Below are 23,087 nucleotides of genomic sequence, written 5' to 3'. Positions count from 1 at the left end.
TACTTTGAAAACATAATAAAATTCTTTGTGGAAAAAAAAAAAATAATTCTACTCGCCAGACGGTCCCGCCTTGCACTTGTGCTAGTACACATGCGTAGGATCCTGTAGTTAAATTGGTCAGCCGACGCACCGTGCAAAAGGCTCCTGACTAGTTTTCCTTTTCATGGGGATCGGCTATTTGGGGATGATTTGGACAAATGCATCCAAAAGATTTCAAGTGGGAAAAGTACCTTTCCCAGTTAAGAGAAGGAATAAACACCCTTAATTTAAGCGGACTGCCAGGGTGGGGGGGGAGACTTCTGCAGTTCTCAGACGTCTGGCAAAAGGAAATTCAGGACACATGGGTCATCTCCCACAGTGACTGTAGGGTACAAACTAGAATTTTCGGGAGTTTCCACCGTCTAGTTTTTTGAGGTCACACGTTCCCAACGATCCAGGGAAAACGCAATCTCTGTTTCGGGCACTAGATTTACTGGCTCAGGGGGTGATCAAACAAATTCCCACAGAAGAGCAAGGTTTGGGGTTTTATTCAAACCTTTACGGTACCAAAACCGAATGGTGGTGTTGGACCCATTCTCGATCTCAATCTGTTCCTGAAGATCTGCTCTTTTCGCATGGAGTCTATCAGGTCAGTGGTTTCTAGCCTACAAGGAGGAAAACTTCTGGAATCTATGGACATCATCAGAGACGCATAACTGCATGTCCCTATATTTCCCACTCACCAAAGGTTTCTGCGGTTGGAGGTAGAACAGCATCCTTTTCAGTTTGTAGCCTTGCCCTACGGGCTAGCTACAGCACCCTAGGTGTTTACAAAAGTTCTGGCTGCACCTCTAGCCAGGTTAAGGGCACAGGGCATAACAGTATTGGCGTACCTAAACTATCTATTACTAAGAGACTGGCCCGTTTGGAGCAAAGTGTGCGCATTAAAACCAAATACATGGAAAGTTTGGGTTAGGTTCTCAACCTAGAGAAATCTTCCTTAAAACTGCTAAAAAGGCTGGAGTACCTCGGTCTGATCATAGACACAGCCCAGAAAAATGTGTTCTTGCCTCAGGCAAAGATCAACGACATAACAGAGCTGGTGCAAATGGTCAGGTCGAAAAAAAAAAAATAAATTCCTCCATTCGCCTTTGCATGAGGTTGTTGGGAAAGATGGTGGCTTCATTCAAAGCAGTTCCCTATGCCCAGTTCCATTCGAGACTGTTGCAAAACAGTATCCTGTCTGCTTGGAACAAAACAGTTCAAGTTTTAGACTTGCCAATGCGGCTGTCCCCAAGGGTGACCCAGAGCCTCAGTTGGTTAGTAACCCAGAATCTGCTGAAAGGAAGAACCCTCAGACCAGTTATCTGGAAGGCGGTAATGACAGATGCCAGCCTTTCAACTTGGGGAGCAGTGCTAGAAGGGGATAACTGTCCAGGGACTGTGGTCAAGAACAGAATGGACCTTGCCCATCAACATCCTACAGATTCGGGCAGTGGGTCTGGCTCTGAAGGACTGGGCATTCAGGTTACGGGATTGTCCTGTCAGAATACAATCCGACAATGCAACAGCTATGGCTTACATCAGTCACCAAGGTGGCACCAAGAGTCTTGCAGCACAGAGGGAGGTGAACCATATCCTAACTTGGGCAGAGAGAGGAATATTCCATGCCCATCGGCAGTTTTTCGGGCTGTTTGCCAAAAATGGGGTACTTCACATGTAGATCTTTGCTGTCCAGGTTCAACATGGTCAACTTTGTCCAGGACAAGTGATCCACTCACATGCGGAACAGATGCCTTGGTGACCCCGTGGGATCAGTTCTCACTGATGCATTCCCGCCCTATTCAGTTGCTGCCACAACTTCTTTGCAGGATCAAGCTGGAAAGAAAGCTGGTAATTCTTGTAGCCCCATCATGGCCCAGAAGGTCCTGGTATGCAAAAATCGTAAAGATGGCGGTGGAGGATCCATGGTCCCTTCCACTATGGCCAGACCTACTCTCACAGGGGGCCAATATTCTACCCTACCTAACGAACTCTAAATTTAACGGCTTTGCTATTGAAACTCGCATTCTGAAGAAACATGGGCTTTCCGGGTCAGTTATCTCTACCTTGATTTAATGCAAGGAAGCCAGCTTCCAGAATGATAGAGTCTGGAAGGCTTATGTTTCCTGGTGTGAATCTAAGGGTTGGTTGATATCCTCGGCGATATCCTAGGCAGAAATCTTGCCTTTCTACAATTAGGCTTGGAGATAAAGTTGGCCCTGAGTACTATTAACCACTTAAGGACCAGGCCTCTTTTTCAGACTTGGTGTTTACATGTTTAACCCTTTCATGACAGCCTATTTTTGGAATTTGGTGTTTACAAGTTAAAATCCATATTTTTTGCTAGAAAATTACTTGGAACCCCCAAACATTATATATATTTTTTTAGCAGAGACTCTAGAGAATAAAACGGCGAATAAAACGGCGATTGTTGCAATATTTTATGTCACACGGTATTTGCGCAGTGGTGTTTTAAACGCAACTTTTTGGGAAAAGGGACACTTTCATGAATAAAAAAAAAAACGTAAAATTAGCCCAATTTTTTTGCGTAATGTGAAAGATAATGTTACGCCGAGTAAATAGATACCAAACATGTCACACTTTATAATTGCGTGCACTTGTAGATTGACGACAAAGTACGGTACCTAAAAATCTCAATAGGCGACGCTTTAAAAAATTTTTACGGTTACCAGGTTAGCGTTACAGAGGAGGTCTAGTGCTAGAATTATTGCTCTCGCTCTGACGATCGCGGCGATACCTCACATGTGTGATTTGAACACCGTTTACATACGTGGGCGCGACTTCCGTATGCGTTTTCTTTGCTTCGCGAGCTCGCGGGGACGGCGGGCGCTTTAAAAAATTTTTTTTTATTTATTTTAAAATAACTAAATTTGTTTTAAAAAAAATAAATAAATAAATAAAAATTGATCACTTTTATTGCTGTCACAAGGAATGTAAACATCCCTTGTGACAGTAATAGGTGGTGACAGGTCCTCCTTTATGGTCTAAAAGACCCCCCACCCCTCCTTTACACTTCAATGTATTCAGATCGCCGAAAACGGCGATTCTGAATACCGGATATTTTTTTAAAACCGGCGCCATTGGCAGCCGAGTAAACGGGAAGTGACGTCATGACGTCGCTTCCGTGTTTACGATGAGGAGACTGGAACGAAGCCGATTGCGGCTTCGTTACAGTTCCTCCGCAGCAGCCGGAGGCATCGGACACGGAATCGGTGCTCCCGATCGAGCGGGAGCACCGGTAGCAGCGGCGGGAGGGGGGGACGTCACCTCCCGCTCCTCCGGCATAACAGCCGAGCGGCTTTTAGCCGCATCGGTTGTTATACCTGGATAGCCAATCGCCTGCTGCAAAAAACGGTACCGGGATGATGCCTGCAGGTGCGGGCATCATCCCGGTATAACCCCCGGAAGCCGAGTACGCATATCTGCGTACGCTCGGCGGGAAAGGGTTAAAACCGTTTTTCATTTGCTAGAAAATTACTTGGAACCCCCAAACATTTTATATTGTTTTTTTTTCCTAACACCCTAGAGAATAAAATGGCGGTCATTGAAATACTTTTTTCACACCGTATTTGCGCAGCGGTCTGATAAGCGCACTTTTTTTGGAAAAATTCACTTTTTTTGAATAAAAAAAATAAGACAAAAGTAAAATTAGCCCAATTTTTTTATATTGTGAAAGATAATGGTACGCCGAGTAAATTTGATACCCAACATGTCACGCTTCAAAATTGCGCCCGCTCGTGGAATGGCGTCAAACGTTTAGCCTCAAAAATCTCCATAAGCGACATTTAAAAAATTCTACAGGTTGCATTTTTTTTGCGTTACAGAGGAGGTCTAGGGCTAGAATTATTGCTCTCGCTCTACCGATCGCGGCGATACCTCACATGTGTGGCCTGACCACCGTTTTCATATGCGGGCACTACTCACGTATGCGCTTGCTTCTGTGCGCAAGCTCGTCGTGACGGTGTTTTTAAAAAAAAAAAAATTTTTTTTTCTTATTTATTTTAATTGATTTTATTTATTGTTACACTGTTTTAAAAAAATAAAATAAAAATGGATCACTTTTATTCCTATTACAAGGAATGTAAACATCCCTTGTAATAGAAAAAAGCATGACAGGTCCTCTTAAATATGAGATCTGGGGGGTCAAAAAGTCCTCCGATCTCATATTTGGGCTAAAATGCAAAAAAAAAAAAATCTGACATTTAAAAAAATATACCTTTTTTAAGAGGCGTTTTGACGTCGCTTCCGCCCTCCTATGGTATAGAGACGAGTGGGGGCCATCTTAGCCTCACTTGTCTCTATGCCCAGCAGATGAAAGGACCCGATCGCCTCCGCCGCTACCGACGGCTCCGGTAAGCGGCGGGAGGGGGGTGGCACCTCTCCCGCCGCCGATAGCGGTGATCTCGTACATCGTACAGCCGACCGCCGCCTGAAGAGATGGATATCTCGGTTGTGGCAGCAGCTGCTGCCGTTACCGAGATATCCTTCTTCAAAAATAGGACGTACATCGTCGTGCGACGGTCGGCAAGTGGTTAAGGGTCTCAGCGTTTATCATTTTTTTTTTTTTTTTTTTTTTTTTTTTTTTTTTCAAAGGCCACTTGCTACGCTTTCTTTAGTCTAGGGTTTTATGCAGGGGGCGATGTGGCTTAATCCGCCTTAAATCACCTTTTTTTGAGCCCTTGGAACTTGAACTTCGTTTTTTGTCAGTGTTACAAAAACAGCCATGTGAACCGATACAACATATTCCTTTTAGTCCTTCTGACAAGCAAGTTGATATTTTTAGCTCTCACATTTTGAATGACAATTACTCAGTCATTCAACACTGTACCCATATGACATTTTTGTCCTTTTTGTGTGAAAAAAAAGGGCTTTCTTTTGGGGGTATTTAATCACCGCTGGGTTTATTTTTTGTGCTATAAAAGAAAAAAGACCGAAAATTCTGTTTAAACAAAAATAAAAAATTAGTTTGTTAGAAAATTTAGCAGATTAGTAATTTTTTCTTCATACGTTTTGGCCAAAATTTATACTACTACATATCTTTGGTAAAAATAAGTACAAATTGGTGGATATTTGTTTTTTGTGAAAGTTAGTGTCCACAAGCTATGGTGCCAATATCTGAAAATTGATCACACTCAAAGGACTGATGGGAATGAGTCCGGGTTGGCTGTAAGGTGCCAACCTCGCTTTCAGGGAGTCAGAGGTTGAGTCGTCGATCCAAATAAGCCAAAGGACCTTAAATTTGTCAAAAGTATCAGTCTAGGGCTAGCATCTCCTCCATGCGCATGTTATCGACCATGGAGATCCAGATTTCCAGGGGTGTGGTGGTAGTTGTTTTCCAGAACAGGGGTATAAGTTGTCTGGCAGCTGATAGGAAAAAAACGTAACAGGGACCGCTTCTGAGAGGCTATCGATCCTGGAAGCATGAACAGTATGGCTATTTCTGGAGCGGGCGATAATGTTTGGCCATATATGCTGTTGTATATGTCAAAAACCTGCGACCATAGGGGTTGTATTGCTGCACATTCCCACCAGATGTGTAGGTAACTACCCTCCACCACTCCACATCTCCAGCATGAAGGAGATACGGGCGGTTATATTTTATGAAGAGTTTGAGGATCTCTGTACCATCGGGAGAGGAGTTTAAACTTTTTTTTTTTTTTTTTTCCTGGGTATAACAGGATATAGAGGATTTATGCGTAAAGTGAAATGATTTTTGCCAGCCCACTAAAGGGAGATCCCTGCACAGATCTGTAGACCACTTTCTGGTGTAAGAAGGGGGTTGAACATGTAGCAGTGCATGTTGTAGAGAGTACAAAGAGGAGAGTAAGGGTCTAGGTGTTTCTGAGAGAGAGCACAGCTGTTTGAATCCCGTTTAAAGGTCAATGGATTTGGGAAGAGAAAAACAAGTCAGAGCAAAACGAGGATATCCGACGTGTCATGAGCCAGTCACCTTGAGCGCCTGGTAAAACGGGGGTACCTAAAGAGGGATCCACAAATGAACTCACTACAGGCCAGATTGACTGGGAGAATGGGCCTTTTGTATTGGACCCCATACCTTGAGGCAAAGAGGGGTGGTCAAATAATGAAGTGAGGGGTGAGGGGTCTGTGGATAGAAGAGATGACATGCCCTTTTTGTACCAGAGATGTAAGGCAGCGACTGTTAAGGGGGAAGCTGAGGAAAGTAAGTGTAGTTTCTGCCCGTAAGTCAAAGGGGGACAGGTCTTGTTCCACCGAGGTGGATGCTTTAGAGAGAGGGCGAGGGAACCATTCCAGGACCCTGGACATCAGAGCCGCCCTATAGTATAGTTCAAAATCCGGGAGACCCAGCCCACCTCGAATTTTAGGATACGTGAGCAAGGTGTGGTGAATGCGGGATAGGCCCCGGTGCCAAATGAATCGGATGGACATGGAACGGAGGGAGTTAAAGTGCTTAGGGACGGCAATAGGTATTGTTTGAAATAAATACAGTAATGTAGGTAGGGTGTCCATTTTTAGGGAGTTAATGTGACCAAACAAGGGTAGCGAAGAGCGACAGGCGTCTGGTTCCTTCCTGAGTCGGGTAAGTAAAGGAAGATAGTTAAGGGAGTATAGATCCGACAAATTAGATGGGATCGTTATCCCCAAGTACAATATGCCTTGTATAGGTGACATGTTGGGTATCAATTTACTCGCTGTATCATCTTTTACACACACTAAAATATAAATCTATATATATATATATATAAATATATATTTTTTTTTTTGTGTGTGTAAAAGATGTTACCCCGAGTAAATTGATACCCAGCATGTCACGCTTCAAAATTGAAGCCCACCCATAGGTGATGTTTAAAAAAATTCTACAGGTTGCATGCTTTGAGTTCGAGGAGGTCTAGGGCTAGAATTATTGCTCTTGCTCTACCTCACATGTGTGGTTTGAACACAGCTTTTTCATATGTGGGAGCTATTCGCGGATGCATTCGCTTCTGCACGCAAGCTCGGCGGGACGGGGCACATTTAAAAAATTTTTATTTACTCTGTTATTTAAAGAGTCATTTTTATTCCTATTACAAGGGATGTAAACATCCCTTGTAATGGGGAAAAAAAAGCATGACAGGACCTCTTAAATATGAGATCTGGGGTCAAAAAGACCTTAGATCTGATATTTACACTAAAATGCAATAAAAAAAAGTTGTCATGGGCTATGGGCGGAAGTGATGTTTTGACGTCTCTTCTGCCCTGCAATGGTATGGTGACGGGTGGGGGCCTTTTTCTCCTCACTCGTCTCCATACCCAGCAAGGACAAGGATCCAATCGCCTCCACCGGCTCTGGTAAGTGGCGGAGGGCACCAGAGTTGCTAATCTGGTGCAGGAACCACTGTTATCGGAATCCGGACCGCCCGCCGAAGACTAGGATACCAGGGTTATGGCAGCTAGCTGCCATAACACAGATATCCCTCTTCAAAGTTAAAACTTATATCTGCGTGCGGCGGTCCAGAAGTGGCTAATGGCACATCAGAAGCAAGTTATGTGACTCCAAAGCTAATTGGTGAATATTTTGTATACACAGGACGGATTTTAATGTGTAAGTAGTGGCCAAGTGCTTTTGTAACATTTGGTGATTTGTAAGACTTTGTTTACATGTTTGGTATATGTAGGAGATCCGTACTATAGGGGTTAGGTGGGAGGAGGTGAGGCTGTACTGGGGACAGGTGGCATGTACAGATGGGTTTGGGGGAGGGGGTGCTGGAGAAAGCCTATACTAAACCGTTAGGCTGGTCATACATTATGCAATTTTTCTTTCCTTCAACCACAGGTTAAAGAAAATCGCTTTATTCACTCCCCCACTATCTTCCCCCGCTGTAAGAATACAACGATCACTGCTAGACTGAAAAATAAAACCTGACAGGCTGGTTGTCATGAAGTCAATTGATTGACTTCAGTCCAACTAGCCTGCCTAATGCATCAGTCGGTCTTGGCCAGCTTTAGGCTGGGAGGTGGGATTTTTACAGGGGGGTCAGTACTGGGGGGGTAAGGATGGAGTGGGGAGCATCTTTGCTGCCACAATTGTTTATTAAAAAAAGTGTGAATTTTATATATTCTAGGTACACCACTGATTACATTTTTAAAAAGATTTTCTGTGTATCTTTCAGCCAGTCTCAGACACCCGCATTCGGCATCATCCTCCTCTGCTGCTCTGCCAATATATGTGGACCTGGCTTACCTGCCTGGAGGACCTGCTGCACAAACTGTAGAGGAAGAGTTTTTCAGGCTAGTGCGTTCTTCCTGTTATGTTGTTAGTGGAGAAGATCCTATGAAGGAAAAATTTACCCGCAAGGTTCTGGACTCTCTGCTGGCTGGGAAAGCCCATTGGACACAAGATTTGCAGGTATTTCTCTGAGACAATAAAACTTGGACTCTGGGGTTATTTTATAATTCTGTATAAGCCTTTTCAGCTGCTAGGAGAGTTTAGGAATTGACAGACAAAATGACTATTCTGTTAGTAGGGTTGATTTACTAAGCTTCTGACCTCAACGTTCAATTAAGCTTTGGCAATAAAACCTGGTTTCTTTGCGGAAATTAGCCTGATTTTGCACTCTCCAGCTCCAGTAAATATACCCCAGTGTGTCATAATGTGTTATCTATTTACATCAGAGCATGGTTGTCTCCAGGAAGTTGCATTGATATTAGATCTGGCCAGCCTGCCCATGCTCTCTACTGGCTTCCTGCTTTTTGTGCACATTCCTGTTGGTCCATGGCTGCAATGGGAGGGGGAGAGATTGTATTGAGTGGTCAATATTTATCTACCCTCCCATGCCGAAGGTTTCATTTTGAGACCAGGGAGTTATCAGAAGGTTTTTCACCTTGATGCATTAAGGTGGAGAACCTTGAGGCTTTTATAACCCCTTTATAGGCAATATTATGCATACAATTTTTTAACCTTTTTATTTATTTAATTTTTTTTTAAAGCCTTCTTTTTGTATAGCTATCTAAATGCCCTGAGAAAGGATGAATGTGATAACAGCCCCAGCAGACTTATTGCTGTTAACTAAGGGATACTCGGTAGTTTTCCCCTTACACCTCCCCCTCCAACAGATTACTGGTACAGTGGATATAAAGTCTACACACTCTTGTTAAAATGTCAGGTTTCTGTGATGTAAAAAAATGACAGATGAATCCTTTCAGAATATTTTCCACTTTTTATGTGACCTATAAACTGTACAACTCAATTGAACAACAAACTGAAATCTTTGGGGGGGGGGGGGGGGGGGGGCAAGTAAGAATAAACTAACGTGGTTGCATAAATGTGCACACCCTATTTTATAACTTGGGATGTAGCTGTGTTCAGAATTAGCTGCTTGCCGACCAGCCACACACAATTTTACTGCTGGTCACTAGGGGTGAGCAGCGAGTGCCCGGCGGGCACTATGACCGCCGGGCATCCACTATCGCTCGTGACAGAGCGAGAACTGGGATTTGTGTAATCTGTGCATTTTTATAGCACTGATCACTGTATAATTGACAATGGTCCCAAAAATGTGTCCAATTTGTCCGCCGCAATATCAGTCCCGATTAAAAATCAGATTGCGCCATTACTAGTAGAATAAAAATCCCATAAATCTATCCCCTATTTTGTAGATGCTATCACTTTTGCGCAAACCAGTTAATATACGCTTATTGCAATTTATTTATTTTTCCAAAAATATGTAGAATACATATCTGCCTAAACTGAGGAAACATTTTTTTGGTATTTTTTAAAACAAAATGTGGGATAGTATAGCAAAAAGTAAAAGATATTGTGTTTTTTTTTTTTTTTTTTTGTCACTTTTGTTTTTTAAAGTACAAAAAATAATAAATGCCCTAAAAAGAAAGCTCTATTTGTGGGGGAAAAAGGACATCAATATTGGTTTGGATACAGTGTTGGTTAAAGCGACGGTAAAAATGTCCTGGTCATTGAGCACCAAAATCTTCCGGCGCTGAAGTGATTAACCACTTTCAGACCGGACCATTTTGCTGGTAAATGACCAGAGGTCTTTTTACACTTTGGCACTGCGCTGCTTTAACTGGTAATTGCGCGGTCATGCAATGTTGTACCCAAACAAAATTTGCGTCCTTTTCTTCCCACAAATAGAGCTTTCTTTTGATGGTATTTGATTGCCTCTGCGATTTTTATTTTTTGCGATATAAACGTAAAAAGACCGCAAATTTTGAAAAAAAATGATATTTTCTACTTTTTGTTATTAGAAAAATCCAATAAACTCAATTTTAGTCATACATTTAGGCCAAAATGTATTCAGCCACATGTCTTTGGTAAAAAAAAAGTCAATAATTGTATATTTATTGGTTTGCGCAAAAGTTGTCACATCTACAAACTAAGGTACGTTTTCTGGAATTTACGCAGCTTTTAGTTTACGACTGCCTATCTCATTTCTTGAGGTGCTAAAATGACAGGGCAGTACAAAACCCCCCCAAATGACCCCATTTTGGAAAGTAGACCCCCTAAGGAAATTGATAAGAGGCATGTTGAGCCCATTGAATATTTTATTTTTTTGCCTCAAGCGATTGAATAATGACAAAAAAAAAATTTTTTTTTTTTTTTTACACAAAGTTGTCACTAAATGATATATTGCTCACACATGCTATGGGCGTATGTGAAATGACACCCCAAAATAAATTCTGCTGCTTCTCCTGAGTACGGGGATACCACATATGTGGGACTTTTTGGGAGCCTAGCCGCGTACAGGGCCCCGAAAACCAAGCACCGCCTTCAGGCTTTCTAAGGGCGTAAATTTTTGATTTCACGCCTCACTACCTATTACAGTTTTGAAGGCCATAAAATGCCAAGATGGCACAAAACCCCCACAAATGACCCCATTTTAGAAAGTAGACACCCCAAGCTATTTGCTGAGAGGCATGTTGAGTCCATGGAATATTTTATATTTTGCCACAAGTTGCGGGAATTTACAAACTTTTTTTTTTTTTTTTTTTTTTTCACAAAGTTGTCACTAAATGATATATTGCTCATGCATGCCATGGGCATATGTGAAATGACACCCCAAAATAAATTCTGCTGCTTCTCCTGAGTACGGGGATACCACATATGTGGGACTTTTTGGGAGCCTAGCCGCGTACGGGGCCCCGAAATCCAAGCACCGCCTTCAGGCTTTCTAAGGGCGTAATTTTTTGAGTTCACTTCTCACTACCTATTACAGTTTTGAAGGCCATAAAATGCCAAGATGGCACAAAACCCCCACAAATGACCCCATTTTAGAAAGTAGACACCCCAAGCTATTTGCTGAGAGGCATGTTGAGTCCATGGAATATTTTATATTTTGCCACAAGTTGCGGGAAAATTACAAACTTTTTTTTTTTTTCACAAAGTTGTCACTAAATGATATATTGCTCACGCATGCCATGGGCATATGTGAAATGACACCCCAAAATAAATTCTGCTGCTTCTCCTGAGTACGGGGATACCACATATGTGGGACTTTTTGGGAGCCTAGCCGCGTACGGGGCCCCAAAAACCAAGCACCGCCTTCAGGCTTTCTAAGGGCGTTACAGTTTTGAAGGCCATAAAATGCCAAGATGGCACAAACCCCCCCCCCCAAATGACCCCATTTTAGAAAGTAGACACCCCTAAATTTAGGGGTACACTAGTGAGACTAGGTAATAAATGGCGGGTGCCCTGAAACTATAAAAAAATAACTAACCAACCAGCGTCACCTGTAACAGTTATATGGTGATCACTGGTGAAAGGGTTAACTAGGGGGCAATCAGGGGGCTTTATGCGGTAGTATATGGGGGTCCCTGGCGCTATAAAAAGCTGCGGCGAACCTAAATACCTACCTGCCTAACTAGCGTCACCTGTGACACTAATACAGCGATCAGAAAAACGATCGCTTATTAGGCTGGGTTCACACTGGAGCGATGCGGGAACGCCACGAATGCGCGGCGGGTTCCCGCATCGCATGCCTCCCGGCGGCAGTTCACACTGCCCTATGCGAACTGCTGGGAGTGTCAGTGAAATGTTAATGACACCCCCAGATCAGTTCGCATATCGCAGTGCGATCTGCAAACTTGGATCGCATGGTGTGAACACCCATGCGATCCGATTCTGCTGCGGACCAAAAAAAGGGTCCCGTGCGAGTTTGCGGCGGGTGCGGCGGGTGCGACACGAATTCAGCCATACTATCTGTATAGCTGAACTCGAATCGCACAGAGATCGGATGTGATTTGCACTGCAGTGCGGTGCGAATCACATCCGTTCTCATAAACCGCTGCAATGTGAACCCAGCCTTGGTGACACTGGCGACGGGGGGTGATCACGGGGTTAAACCTTTATTGGGGGGGTTAGGGGGGTACCTTAGAACTAAAGGGGGCTAACCCTAACTGCCCTAACAGTTATTAGTCACAAATGACACCTGCCGGGTGATCAGGGGGTTAAACCTTTATTAGGTAATAAATGGCGGGTGCCCTGAAACTATAAAAAAATAACTAACCAACCAGCGTCACCTGTAACAGTTATATGGTGATCACTGGTGAAAGGGTTAACTAGGGGGCAATCAGGGGGCTTTATGCGGTAGTATATGGGGGTCCCTAGCGCTATAAAAAGCTGCGGCGAACCTAAATACCTACCTGCCTAACTAGCGTCACCTGTGACACTAATACGGCGATCAGAAAAATGATCGCTTATTAGGCTGGGTTCACACTGGAGCGATGCGGAAACGCCGCGAATCCGCGGCGGGTTCCCGCATCGCATGCCTCCCGGCGGCAGTTCACACTGCCCTATGCGAACTGCTGGGAGTGTCAGTGAAATGTTACTGACACCCCCAGATCAGTTCGCATATCGCAGTGCGATCTGCAAACTCGGATCGCATGGTGTGAACACCCATGCGATCCGATTCTGCTGCGGGCCAAAAAAAGGGTCCCGTGCGAATTTGCGGCGGGTGCGGCGGGTGTGGCGGGTGCGGCGGGTGCGGCGAATGGCTGAACTTGAATCGCACAGAGATCGGATGTGATTTGCACTGCAGTGCGGTGCGAATCACATTCGTTCTCATAAACCGCTGCAATGTGAACCCAGCCTTAGTGACACTGGCGACGGGGGGTGATCACGGGGTTAAACCTTTATTGGGGGGGTTAGGGGGGTACATTAGAACTAAAGGGGGCTAACCCTAACTGCCCTAACAGTTATTACAGTCACAAATGACACCAATGCAAAAAAAAAAAAAAAATGACATTGGTGTCACTGTGACTGGGGGGGCAGGGGTAATTGGGGGGGTGATCGGGGGGTAAAGGGGGGGTGTGAGTGTGCCTGGCATGTTCTACTGTGTGTGGGATGTGTTGGTGCAACTCACTGATCCGCTCTCCTCCGTGTCGGAACGAAAAATACCGACACGGAGGAGAGAATACATCACTTCCTCTCCTGTGTTTACATTACAGGAGAGGAAGTGATGTCACCGGGGATTTCCATTCGTCGGGAGCGATCGCGAGGGGGTGGCCATGAATGAATGGCCGTCCCCTCGTCCGGGATCGCTCCCGAACGAAAACCGACCGCCGCAGGCACCGGGCGGGGGCCCGATCGGGCCCCCGACCCGCGGGAGGCAAATCACGTACATGTACGTGCTTATGCCTGCCCGTGCCATTCTGCCGACGTACATCGGCGTGAGGCGGTCGGCAAGTGGTTAAGCAATCACATTCAGACTGATGTTAGATGGGAGTCAGTACACATCTGCCATCATTTTAAAGTGCCTCTGATTTAACCCCAAATAAATTTCAGCTGTTCTAATAGGTCTTTCCTGACATTCTTAGTCGTGTCCTTCAGCAAAAGCCATGGTCCGCAGAGAGCTTCCCAAGCTTCAGAGGGATCTCATTGTTAAGTTATCAGTCAGGAGAAGGGTACAAATAATTTCCAAGGCAGTTCCAAATATGGACACAAAACCTTTAGGCTGCTCCTGGAAAGCTGAACATGAAGAGGAACTTCATCTTTCAGCATGACTATGACCCAAAGCATACATCCATTTAAGCAGCCACCAGTTTTCATGTTGCCTTGGTCTAGACTTAATTGCACTCTCCCCTGATGTGGTAGAAAAATATGAAATGTGTGCCGGGTGTAGATATAAAATGCAGTTTTTATTAATACATTCTCTATATAGGCAACTCACATTTTGTAGCAGATAACAAGCATAGAGTTGAAATCCATCAGGGAGTCATCAGATTTGTCATGCCCTCACTCTGCTCACAGGGAACGCCTGGCCATGTGATGAAAGTACACCGCTAGTTGTACACAGGCCGGCTGCGGTGGAGACACTGCTCCTTCAAAACGAGGCCTGGAGCGCTGTTGTGGACAGGCACGAGGAGGATGACGTCACTGGTAAGCGACGCGTTTCCTGAGCGTTCGGGTCACAATGACGTAGCGGCTGCGCTCCTTCATCAAGCTAGTAATGGATAGGGGGGGGCTGAAATACTAGAGGAGTGGGGGAGTGGCTATGCAAGAAACGAGTGGTACTAGGGAACAGCGCTATAGGCAGAGATGAGAATGAATGTCAAACAGAATTAATTAAAATATAAGTAATACGTTTACATTGATGTTAAACTTAAAAATGTCAGATCATGAATAATGTAACAACGGAACTATACCAAATGAATATGTAAATAAACATGTATAAACAAATATATACACAAAGAAATAAAAATAAATATAAAGCACATGTTTGAGCAAACCATAAATAAATTGCCAATATAGGAAAGACATATGTAAAATATATATTTAGATAAAAAATGGCTTCCTTAATAAAAAAATAATTTAAAATAATTGAAGTTAATCAAAGTAAATATTCCTAGGCAAGAGGGCCAGTGAGTGGTGATCAATTGATTAAAAAACAAGAACATATATATATATATATATATATAATAACATTGATAATGATAAAAGGATGCAAAGTGGTTGTAAACCCTTACAAACCACTGTAACCTACAGGTAAGCCTACATTAAGGCTTACCTGTAGGTCCAAGAAATATCTCCTAAACCGTGTAGGTTTAGGAGAGATTTGCCGAAAGACAGGCACCACTGTCTACAGCGCATGCGCCATAGACAGCAGCGCGCAGGCGCACTGAGCGTGCCGCTGTCAACGGCGATATGCCGCAAGTGGCGGCTCCCGTGCACGTGCAAGGAAGTAACTTCATCGCGGCTGAGCAGCGAGACCCACAGAGAAGATGGATGCGCCGGACTACAGGGTACAGCGGTGAGTTCGCTGGCTCCTGTAGCAGGTAAGTGACAAATAATGGACTACTATGCGATGCAAGTAGTCCATTATGCTTTACCTTTTGCAGGGAATCAAAGAGGAAGTAAACTCATCAGGGATTACTTCCTCTTTTTAATTTAGTTAATAATTATCAGGAATAAAAGATTCTTCCTTTAAAAAAAAAAAAAATATAAAAAAAATATATTTAAAAAAATATATAATTTTGTAAAAGAATATTTATCTCAATGGGTAAGGGAGAGGTATAACCCAAAAGGCCATGGAGTGCCACATCCTGATTTGGCGTAAGTGAAGTACTAAAGGATAGTGGCAATCTCGATACTTATTAATATCCCCAGGTGAAAGTGCGTCCAAAGTATAAATCCAAAAAGTTTCCCGAGCACAAAGTTTTTTTTTTTTTTTTTTTTTTTTGTTTTTTTGAATCTTTCAGCTGCGGGAAAGGACCTAGGGATCTGTTATGATTCAAACTTTAAGGCTTTCAGAAGACCCTTGATGCAATTGGGCAAAATATCTGGGGACACTGTGGGTCAGTGCCCCCCCTCAATAAGTCTCCTAGGTTTCTCAAATCTTTGTCTCAAGGCCCTGATGGTCCTACCTACATACATCAGGCCACATGGACAACGGAGTCCGTAGACCACAAAGTCAGAGGAGCAGTTGAAGAATTTTCAGTATGTATGTTTTGCCCTTTTATAGGTAATTGATTTTTGTCCATGATGGACAAATTTACAAGTTTTGCATAATGCCTTTTGGCATTGATACATGCCTGTTAGCTCTTGTACACACGGTTGGACATTCCGATGGAAAATGTCCGATCGGACCGTGTTGTCGGATAATCCGACCGTGTGCGGACTTTATTTGACTTTTTCCGTCAGAATGTCCGACCAACAAAGTTTGAGGGCTGGATATAAAAAATTTCCGACAACATGATCCGATCGGACTTTATCCAATCGTTTGTAGAGAATTCCAATTGGACAAAGTGCCACGCATGCTCAGATCAAATTCCTAGACCAAAGCTATTGGCTACTAGCCCGAACGTAGTCCCGTCGTAACTAAAAAACATCATCACGTTACGAACGATTGGATTTTCCGACAACTTTGTCCGGCCGTGTGTATGCAACACCAGTTTCGGACAAAAGCCGACAGATTTTGTTGTCGGAATGTCTGACCATGTGTACAAGGGTTTAGAGGTATTAGCTTAGGTACAGATAAAGGTTGCGTTTGGTTTGAATTTACTGGGTGCGATCTTAGTTTTCAAATTGGGGGCCCTTCAGTAAGTTATTTTTGGGTGAGCCGGGAGTAATGATTTCAGATGGGGATCTTGCTGTAGGATACTCCAATGTTTACATAAAATTCGTTCCATGTTTTTATATTATGAAAAGTGGTTACAAACCTGCTAGAACAGGCTTTAGGAGGTTGACTTGTTCTAGCAGGTTTCCCATGGAAGTAGTGTTTAAATGCATCATCGACCAGGGACTCTGGGTATTTTTTTTTTTTTTTTTTGTCTCTAAACTTTGTTTTGAGAGATGAACTGAGTTCTATATAATCGGAATCTTTGGTACAATTCTGTCTGAGCCGGCAGAATTTACCTTTTGGGATATTCCTAATCTATTTTGGATAATGGCAACTATTGAAAATGTGTGTTTGTTTTTTGTTTTTTTGTTTTTGTTTTGTTTTTCCTCCCTCCCTAAAAGATTTCAGTTTGTTCAACTAAGTTGTACAGTTTATAGATCACATTAAAGATGGAAAAAGTTCTGAAATGTTAAGTTTCTGTGACAAAAAGGGAAAAGTATGTATGTTATTTATTTTTATTTTCGTCACAGAAACTTGATATGTGCAGACCTTTTTATATCCATGGTATAGGTTGAAGATGACTACAAAAAGTTGCGCTAAAAAGTATATAGTCCCAAAAAGTGGTGAAAGGTCTGTGACACCTGCACTGTTCACCACCTTAAGTTGTAGTATCCAGTGTTAATCACCTTCATAATAGGCAAAATGGTCTCTTGCCAGAGTGTAAGGACCTTCTATCAAAGGTTCATATCACTTGTGGCTCAAAACCCAGCCAGGGTGTTTATACGTCAGGATTCTCTTGATTCATGTAGAATCCCCATCAAAATATCAATATCACAAATGGTCCCTATATATATATATATATATATATATATATATATATATATATATATATATATATATATATATATATATATATATATATATATATATATATATATATATATATATATATATACTCCATAGTGTAAAAATACTCAAACTTCAAACTTTAATGCAACGATAAAATATTGCACTTGCGACAAGGAAAGCATATAATCGAATTAGAGTCGAGTTCAAGCCGGCCGCCTATTCACAACCACCTATCATTCTGGGATTCGAGAAGTGTGGTGATGTCAGAGCGTTGTTCTGTCCTATGCGTTTCGAAATCTGGGGCATAGTAGGAATGTGGTGGCGCTGAGCCAGCACAGAGAGTAGAGGTATGATGTGCAAGGAGGGAGGGGGCTGTGCTATAGAATTGACTGGTCAAATTTTGTACAGCGTTCAAGAGCTTGTTGGAAGTAAATTGGTAGTTTTATGTAAAGTATTAGTGCTTTGGTTTTTTATTTTTATTTTTGTCTGTGATTTGACTTTTTGTAAAGTGTTTCCTAGGCTCTTCTATTTCTGCATGATTTAGGTTTTCAGGATGGCGAGCAGTAGCAGAGTGAGAAACACTCATTACCTGATCTGCTCTGCATTCCTTGGACCTAGAAACACTCTGCTCTGTGCGTTTTTTTAGGATTTCATGATATTTATTAAACATTTCTAACTTGAGCTTTCTTTTGGGAAACATTTGTTATGTAGGTTATTTAACCACTTGGGATCCGCGCTATTGCAAAATGACGGCAACAGCGCGGACCCACATTTCTGGGACTACGTCTATTGACGTCGTCCCGGATACGAGCGGCCTGCGCGCCCCCTGAGGGGCGCGCGCGGCGCGCTCTGTGATCGGCGAGTCCGTGAGACTCGCCTGATCACCGATCCGTGTAAGGGGTCGATCCCGACCCCTTATCACGTGATCACGTGATCAGCTGTCAGCCAATGACAGCTGATCATGTGATAAAACGGAGCCAGTAATCGGCTAGTATTCCTCCTCGCGCTGACAGCGCGAGGAGAAAAAAAAAAGCCGATCGCCGGCGGCCGTGTTCGGGACATCAGTCCCGATCACGGCCAGCAATTCAAGCGGACACCTGCCCCCTGCCAGTGCCCACCTGCCACCCGCAGTGCCATCCTGAAATAAAGTAAGTGCCCCCCTGTCAGTGCCACCCAGCAGTGCCCACAGTGCCACCCACAGTGCCGCCCACAGTGCCACCCACAGTGCCACCCAAAATCTGCCTCAAAGGTGCTGCACCCCAGTGCCGCCCATCAGTGCCGCCTATCAGAGCCACCTATCAGTGCCACCTATCAGTGCCCATCAGTCCCATCTATCTGTGGTACCTATCAGTGCCCATCCGTGCCACCCATCCGTGCCACTTATCCGTGCCACCCATCCGTGCCATCTTATCTGTGCCCATCGGTGCCGCCTTAACTATGCCTATCAGTGCCCACCAATGCAGCCCATCAGTGCCCACCAATGCAGCCCATCAGTGCCCACCAATGCAGCCTATCAGTGCCGCCTAATCAGCGCACTTCAATGAAGGAGAAAAATGACCCGTTTGCAAAATTTTATAACAAACTATTAAAACATGATTTTTTTTTTTTTGCATCTTTTTTTGTTTGTTTAGCAAAAAATAAAACTCCGAGCTGTAACTAAATACCACCAAAAGAAAGCTCTATTTGTGGGAAAAAAATGATAAAAATTTCATTTGGGTACAGTGTTGTATGACCGCGTAATTGTCACTCAAAGTGCATCAGCGCTGAAAGCTGAAAATTGGTCTGGGACTGAGGGGGGTTTAAGTGCCCAGTAAGCAAGTGGTTAAATGTATTTTTTATAATGCAAGACCATTCCTCATTTCAAGAATTTAATTTTATTTTTATTTTTATATCCAGGTAACCGTTATTCCCACATTCGAGTCTGCAGCAGTCCGTGCATGGTATGAAGAAACTCATGCCCTTCAGCAGTCATTGGGTGTCATTGTGCTTGGAAGCACCAGCAGTGTGTCCATGCAGGATGAAACTTTCCCTGCTTGCAAAGTGGAGTTCTAATCGTTTTCACACTCCTTCTTCTTTTTTTTTTTTTTTTTTTTTTTTTTTTTCTCTACATGCACTTCTATTTTAAAACCTTTTGGACACAGAGAAAGCTTTCGGGTTATTGGAGGCCAGTTTTTCTTCATTGTGCTTGCCTGATGGCAAAGGTGTTGATGCTTCCTCCTAAAGATATGATGCATGCACATTCCCATGAAATGATCAGCGGACCTTTCTTTTGCACATCTGTATGCATTTCCCTGGGAATGGAAAGCTTGTGCACGATTTGAAGAGGACTGTTCTTATTTGCACAATCACTCCATTGTTCACGTCACACTTTATGGCATGAAATTCTTTACCAATTGACTTGATCTCCACCTGACCAGAAGACCATGCTTATGTCACTTTCAGATGTTTACAGTTGTCTTGTGTGTGAAGGATTATCAATATGTAATGCATTAATTGATGCTATAGGCATGCGTTTTAACCTGGCAGCACACATTAGCTTTGCCTGTAATCAGAGTAATCTGATTATTCACTTTCCCATTTCAATGCACCATTAGGTTTATTGGCAGTCTCTGGCATATCTAGAAGATGGCTGTTCAATATAAAATGACAGTGAATTCTTTACTCTTATGTGACTGGTGTCCTGAATGTGAGAACTCTGTATCATGTTTTGAAATGGTCTACATTCTCATTTATCTACTATTGAAATTTTGTCCTGCACAGAGTAGTGTTGGGTCATGTGTAGCTTATTTGCTGTGAACTCCTGTAATCCTCTCCACAAGACCGTTTCCCAAAATGTTAAGACAGCAACAAGTAAAAGCTATTTAGCTGATTTACTCGGTTAAGCAGGGTACTGGTTTCTAAGCTGTGTGACCCTTGGGTTACAAGGCTAAAACATTTTATACGTCGTTTTGTCTTATTTAGGATAAGCTATTACTTGTGGCACTCCAGTGATAGTACAGTTGATGGCTGTGTGAAGTAGATACTGTTTTTAAATATCTGCTTCTCATTATTTATAGTCTACTTTATATTTACAAACCTTCGCCAGCAGATGGTGCAGGGTATAGCAAAGCACACTTAGAGTCTGACTTTCATCCTTATCCAACCTAAAAGTTTAATAACTGAGATCCATTTTTACAATTGTTTACTGTATAAGAAGTCAAGATCACATGGATGTGCGTAAAACATTTTTGGTTTAGTAAGCCACATTAGCCGTTGGAAAAAAGGTTTATGTTGGTGTATTTTAATAAAACATATGATCACCTTCAATACATAATTGGTTTCAGTACACATGGGCATCAAAATGTGAGCCTGATGCATATTTTAGTCCATTGAGTGTTCCCATGTTTTTGGTTTATTTTTTATTTTATATTTTTTTTTTTTTGTATTTGGTTTTTTTTTTTGTTTTTTTGTTTTTTGTTAAACACCCCCCCCCCCCCCCCCCCCAAGCTGATGGCTTACTACCTATGAGCTTTTGGCATACATTTAATGCAAGCAGCAGCATCTGACAATGTCGTTGTTGGTGTTCTTTTCTTCGCTATGAGCGTGAATTGGTAGGCACTAAAGTTTAGACTGTTGGAGAGTAACACTTGATTCAAGGTTTGTAAATCTTGAAGAAAATGGCAATTCCCTATGGCCAATCTGAATGCAACTTGCCATGGAGTTTTTTTTGGGTATTCCTTTTTACATCGAATAGGACCTGGCTTGTAATGTTATATTTTGGAAATCTTTTTAAAGGGAGCTCATCGCTACATCAGTAAAGCAAATGACTCTGCAGGCTTTTTTTTTTTTTTTTTTATTTTTTTTTTGAAGGTGTGTTCTCCAGGTCTGTGTGGGTGTTTTTTTTTTTTTTTTTTTCCCCACTGCCTAATGACCCAAGACTAGTATGTATGTATATATCAGGTGCTCAGACATTAAAAAAAAAGCAATTGCTTTTAAATGTCAGTGGCTTGAGTTCTGAAGGAAGAGTGAGGCTGACAGTGTCGGCAGAGGATGTTCCCATGTTTCCACCCTGTTTGATAAGCTCATAATACTGTTAACCACATCCTAGAGTTCTTTATCTTGGTGTATACAACTATGGACATCTTACTGTACTTGATGGGCCCATAGGACCACTTTTGCTGCAATAGCATGTGGTTTGGAAATTTTCGTTTGTTTTTGTAAAGAATGTCAAAACACTAAAATCTTTTCTTGTGGTCTACTTCTGTTTTTAAATAGTACTGTCACAAATCTGTGGTAAATGAAGGACTATTGCCTCTTTTTCCTCCCTCTACACACTATGGGAGGAATGAGATTCATTGATGTGCTTAATCCATGTTAAAAAAGTGCCAGTCGGCCCCAATAATGAGTTGAGGGCTTTAAATTCTCATACTTCTCATATTTGTCTTCTGTCTGGTGGCCATGATGGCCATCCCTGAGGGGAAGGGTAGATGGTATAGATAATAAACTACTCTGCCCACAAGGTTTGGTGGGATTTATATTGTGAATTCACATTGCTTTCATTAGATGAGCAAATTAAAATCTGATGTAAACGGTCTGCTGTTTTTGAGTGAATTATTTTTATTATATATCCAATACTGCCTTTTTTTTTTTTTTTTTTTTTTTTTTTCTTTCTTTTCCTTTCTATTTCTTTCTTTTTCTTTCAAGTTCTGTGTGTGTGTGTGTGTGTGTGTGTGTGTTTTATCAGATGCAGACGAATGATCATGAGTGCTTAACCTGTTGCATAACTGCATGTCCCATGAGGCAATGCAAGGCTGATAGTTGAAGCTGGTACACACTGTGTGTGGGGTGATTTTTTATTTTTTTATTTTTTCTTCGTTCAGCGGGAGTGCTGAACACTGACTGCTAACTCAAGTGGAGCCACTGTAGTAACTATGCAATGTTAGTACAGCTATCTCCCCTGCTGTGCTATGGCTAGATCGAGTTGGGTACAGTCAGCCTACCCACAGATGGTTTGAATCTCAGCTAGTCTCTGCTGAACCAGCCAAGATTCAAACCATCTATGGCCGGGTTAAGCTGACATCTGTCAAAATGCGTGTAGCAGGTATTTGGTGCATTAAGATTGCATTGGTTTACATGTGTGGTAGCCAACCCCCACCCCCAAGTGCTGTTTAAATGAGCTTGTTGCATTCCATGTACATCAGAGCTAAATTGTACATAGTCTTAGGCCAGCCATAGACTGATCAAAATTTGTCTGGTTCTCAGTTTTAATCCAAGTATGGGCAGGATAGTTGTACTGAGGCCAATCACTTGATCAACTTCACTAAAACCAGCCTGTCTTTTTTTTTTTTGTTTTGTTTTTTTCTGTTCAATTATTGCAGGCAGCTATAGTAGCTGGCAGTAAGCTTTGTGTTCTGATGGTGGGGAAATCTCCCGTAGTTGGAATACAAAAACTTTGCAGGAGGAATTCCCCCATCAACACAGGGAATCGAGCAATTTGCTTTTGTTACAGGAAATGTTTAATGTATGATCTGCTTTAGAGTCTGGTCTTTAGAAAGTCACCAAACAGGACCCTTTCACACGGGCGGCTGTTCTGCCGCTGTTTATCAGCATGTTTTGAAATTCCAAGACTCCAGGCACAGCTATCACTTGTGGTTATACGATTCACTGTGTTGGAGCATTCTTGCCATT

General features: G+C 42.6%; 1 protein-coding gene across 1 annotated transcript in view; it reads left to right on the top strand.

The window, feature by feature from the left end:
- Nucleotides 1-20,726, top strand: part of MAP1S (microtubule associated protein 1S) — a 106,412-nt gene extending 85,686 nt beyond the window's left edge. Inside the window, exons 6-7 of the mRNA XM_077475571.1 lie at nucleotides 8,172-8,407; nucleotides 19,317-20,726. Of these exons, the coding sequence (XP_077331697.1) occupies nucleotides 8,172-8,407; nucleotides 19,317-19,472 (392 nt within the window). The 3' untranslated portion in view covers nucleotides 19,473-20,726. The remainder of the gene's footprint in view (nucleotides 1-8,171; nucleotides 8,408-19,316) is intronic.
- The last annotated feature ends 2,361 nt before the right edge of the window (nucleotides 20,727-23,087 follow it).

The sequence above is a fragment of the Lithobates pipiens genome, unplaced genomic scaffold (genome assembly GCF_037356315.1).
Source record: "Lithobates pipiens isolate NorthernLeopardFrog02 unplaced genomic scaffold, aLitPip1_a1.2 Scaffold_13, whole genome shotgun sequence".
Taxonomy (NCBI): Eukaryota; Metazoa; Chordata; class Amphibia; order Anura; family Ranidae; genus Lithobates; species Lithobates pipiens.
This window is presented reverse-complemented; position numbering and strand designations above follow the sequence as displayed.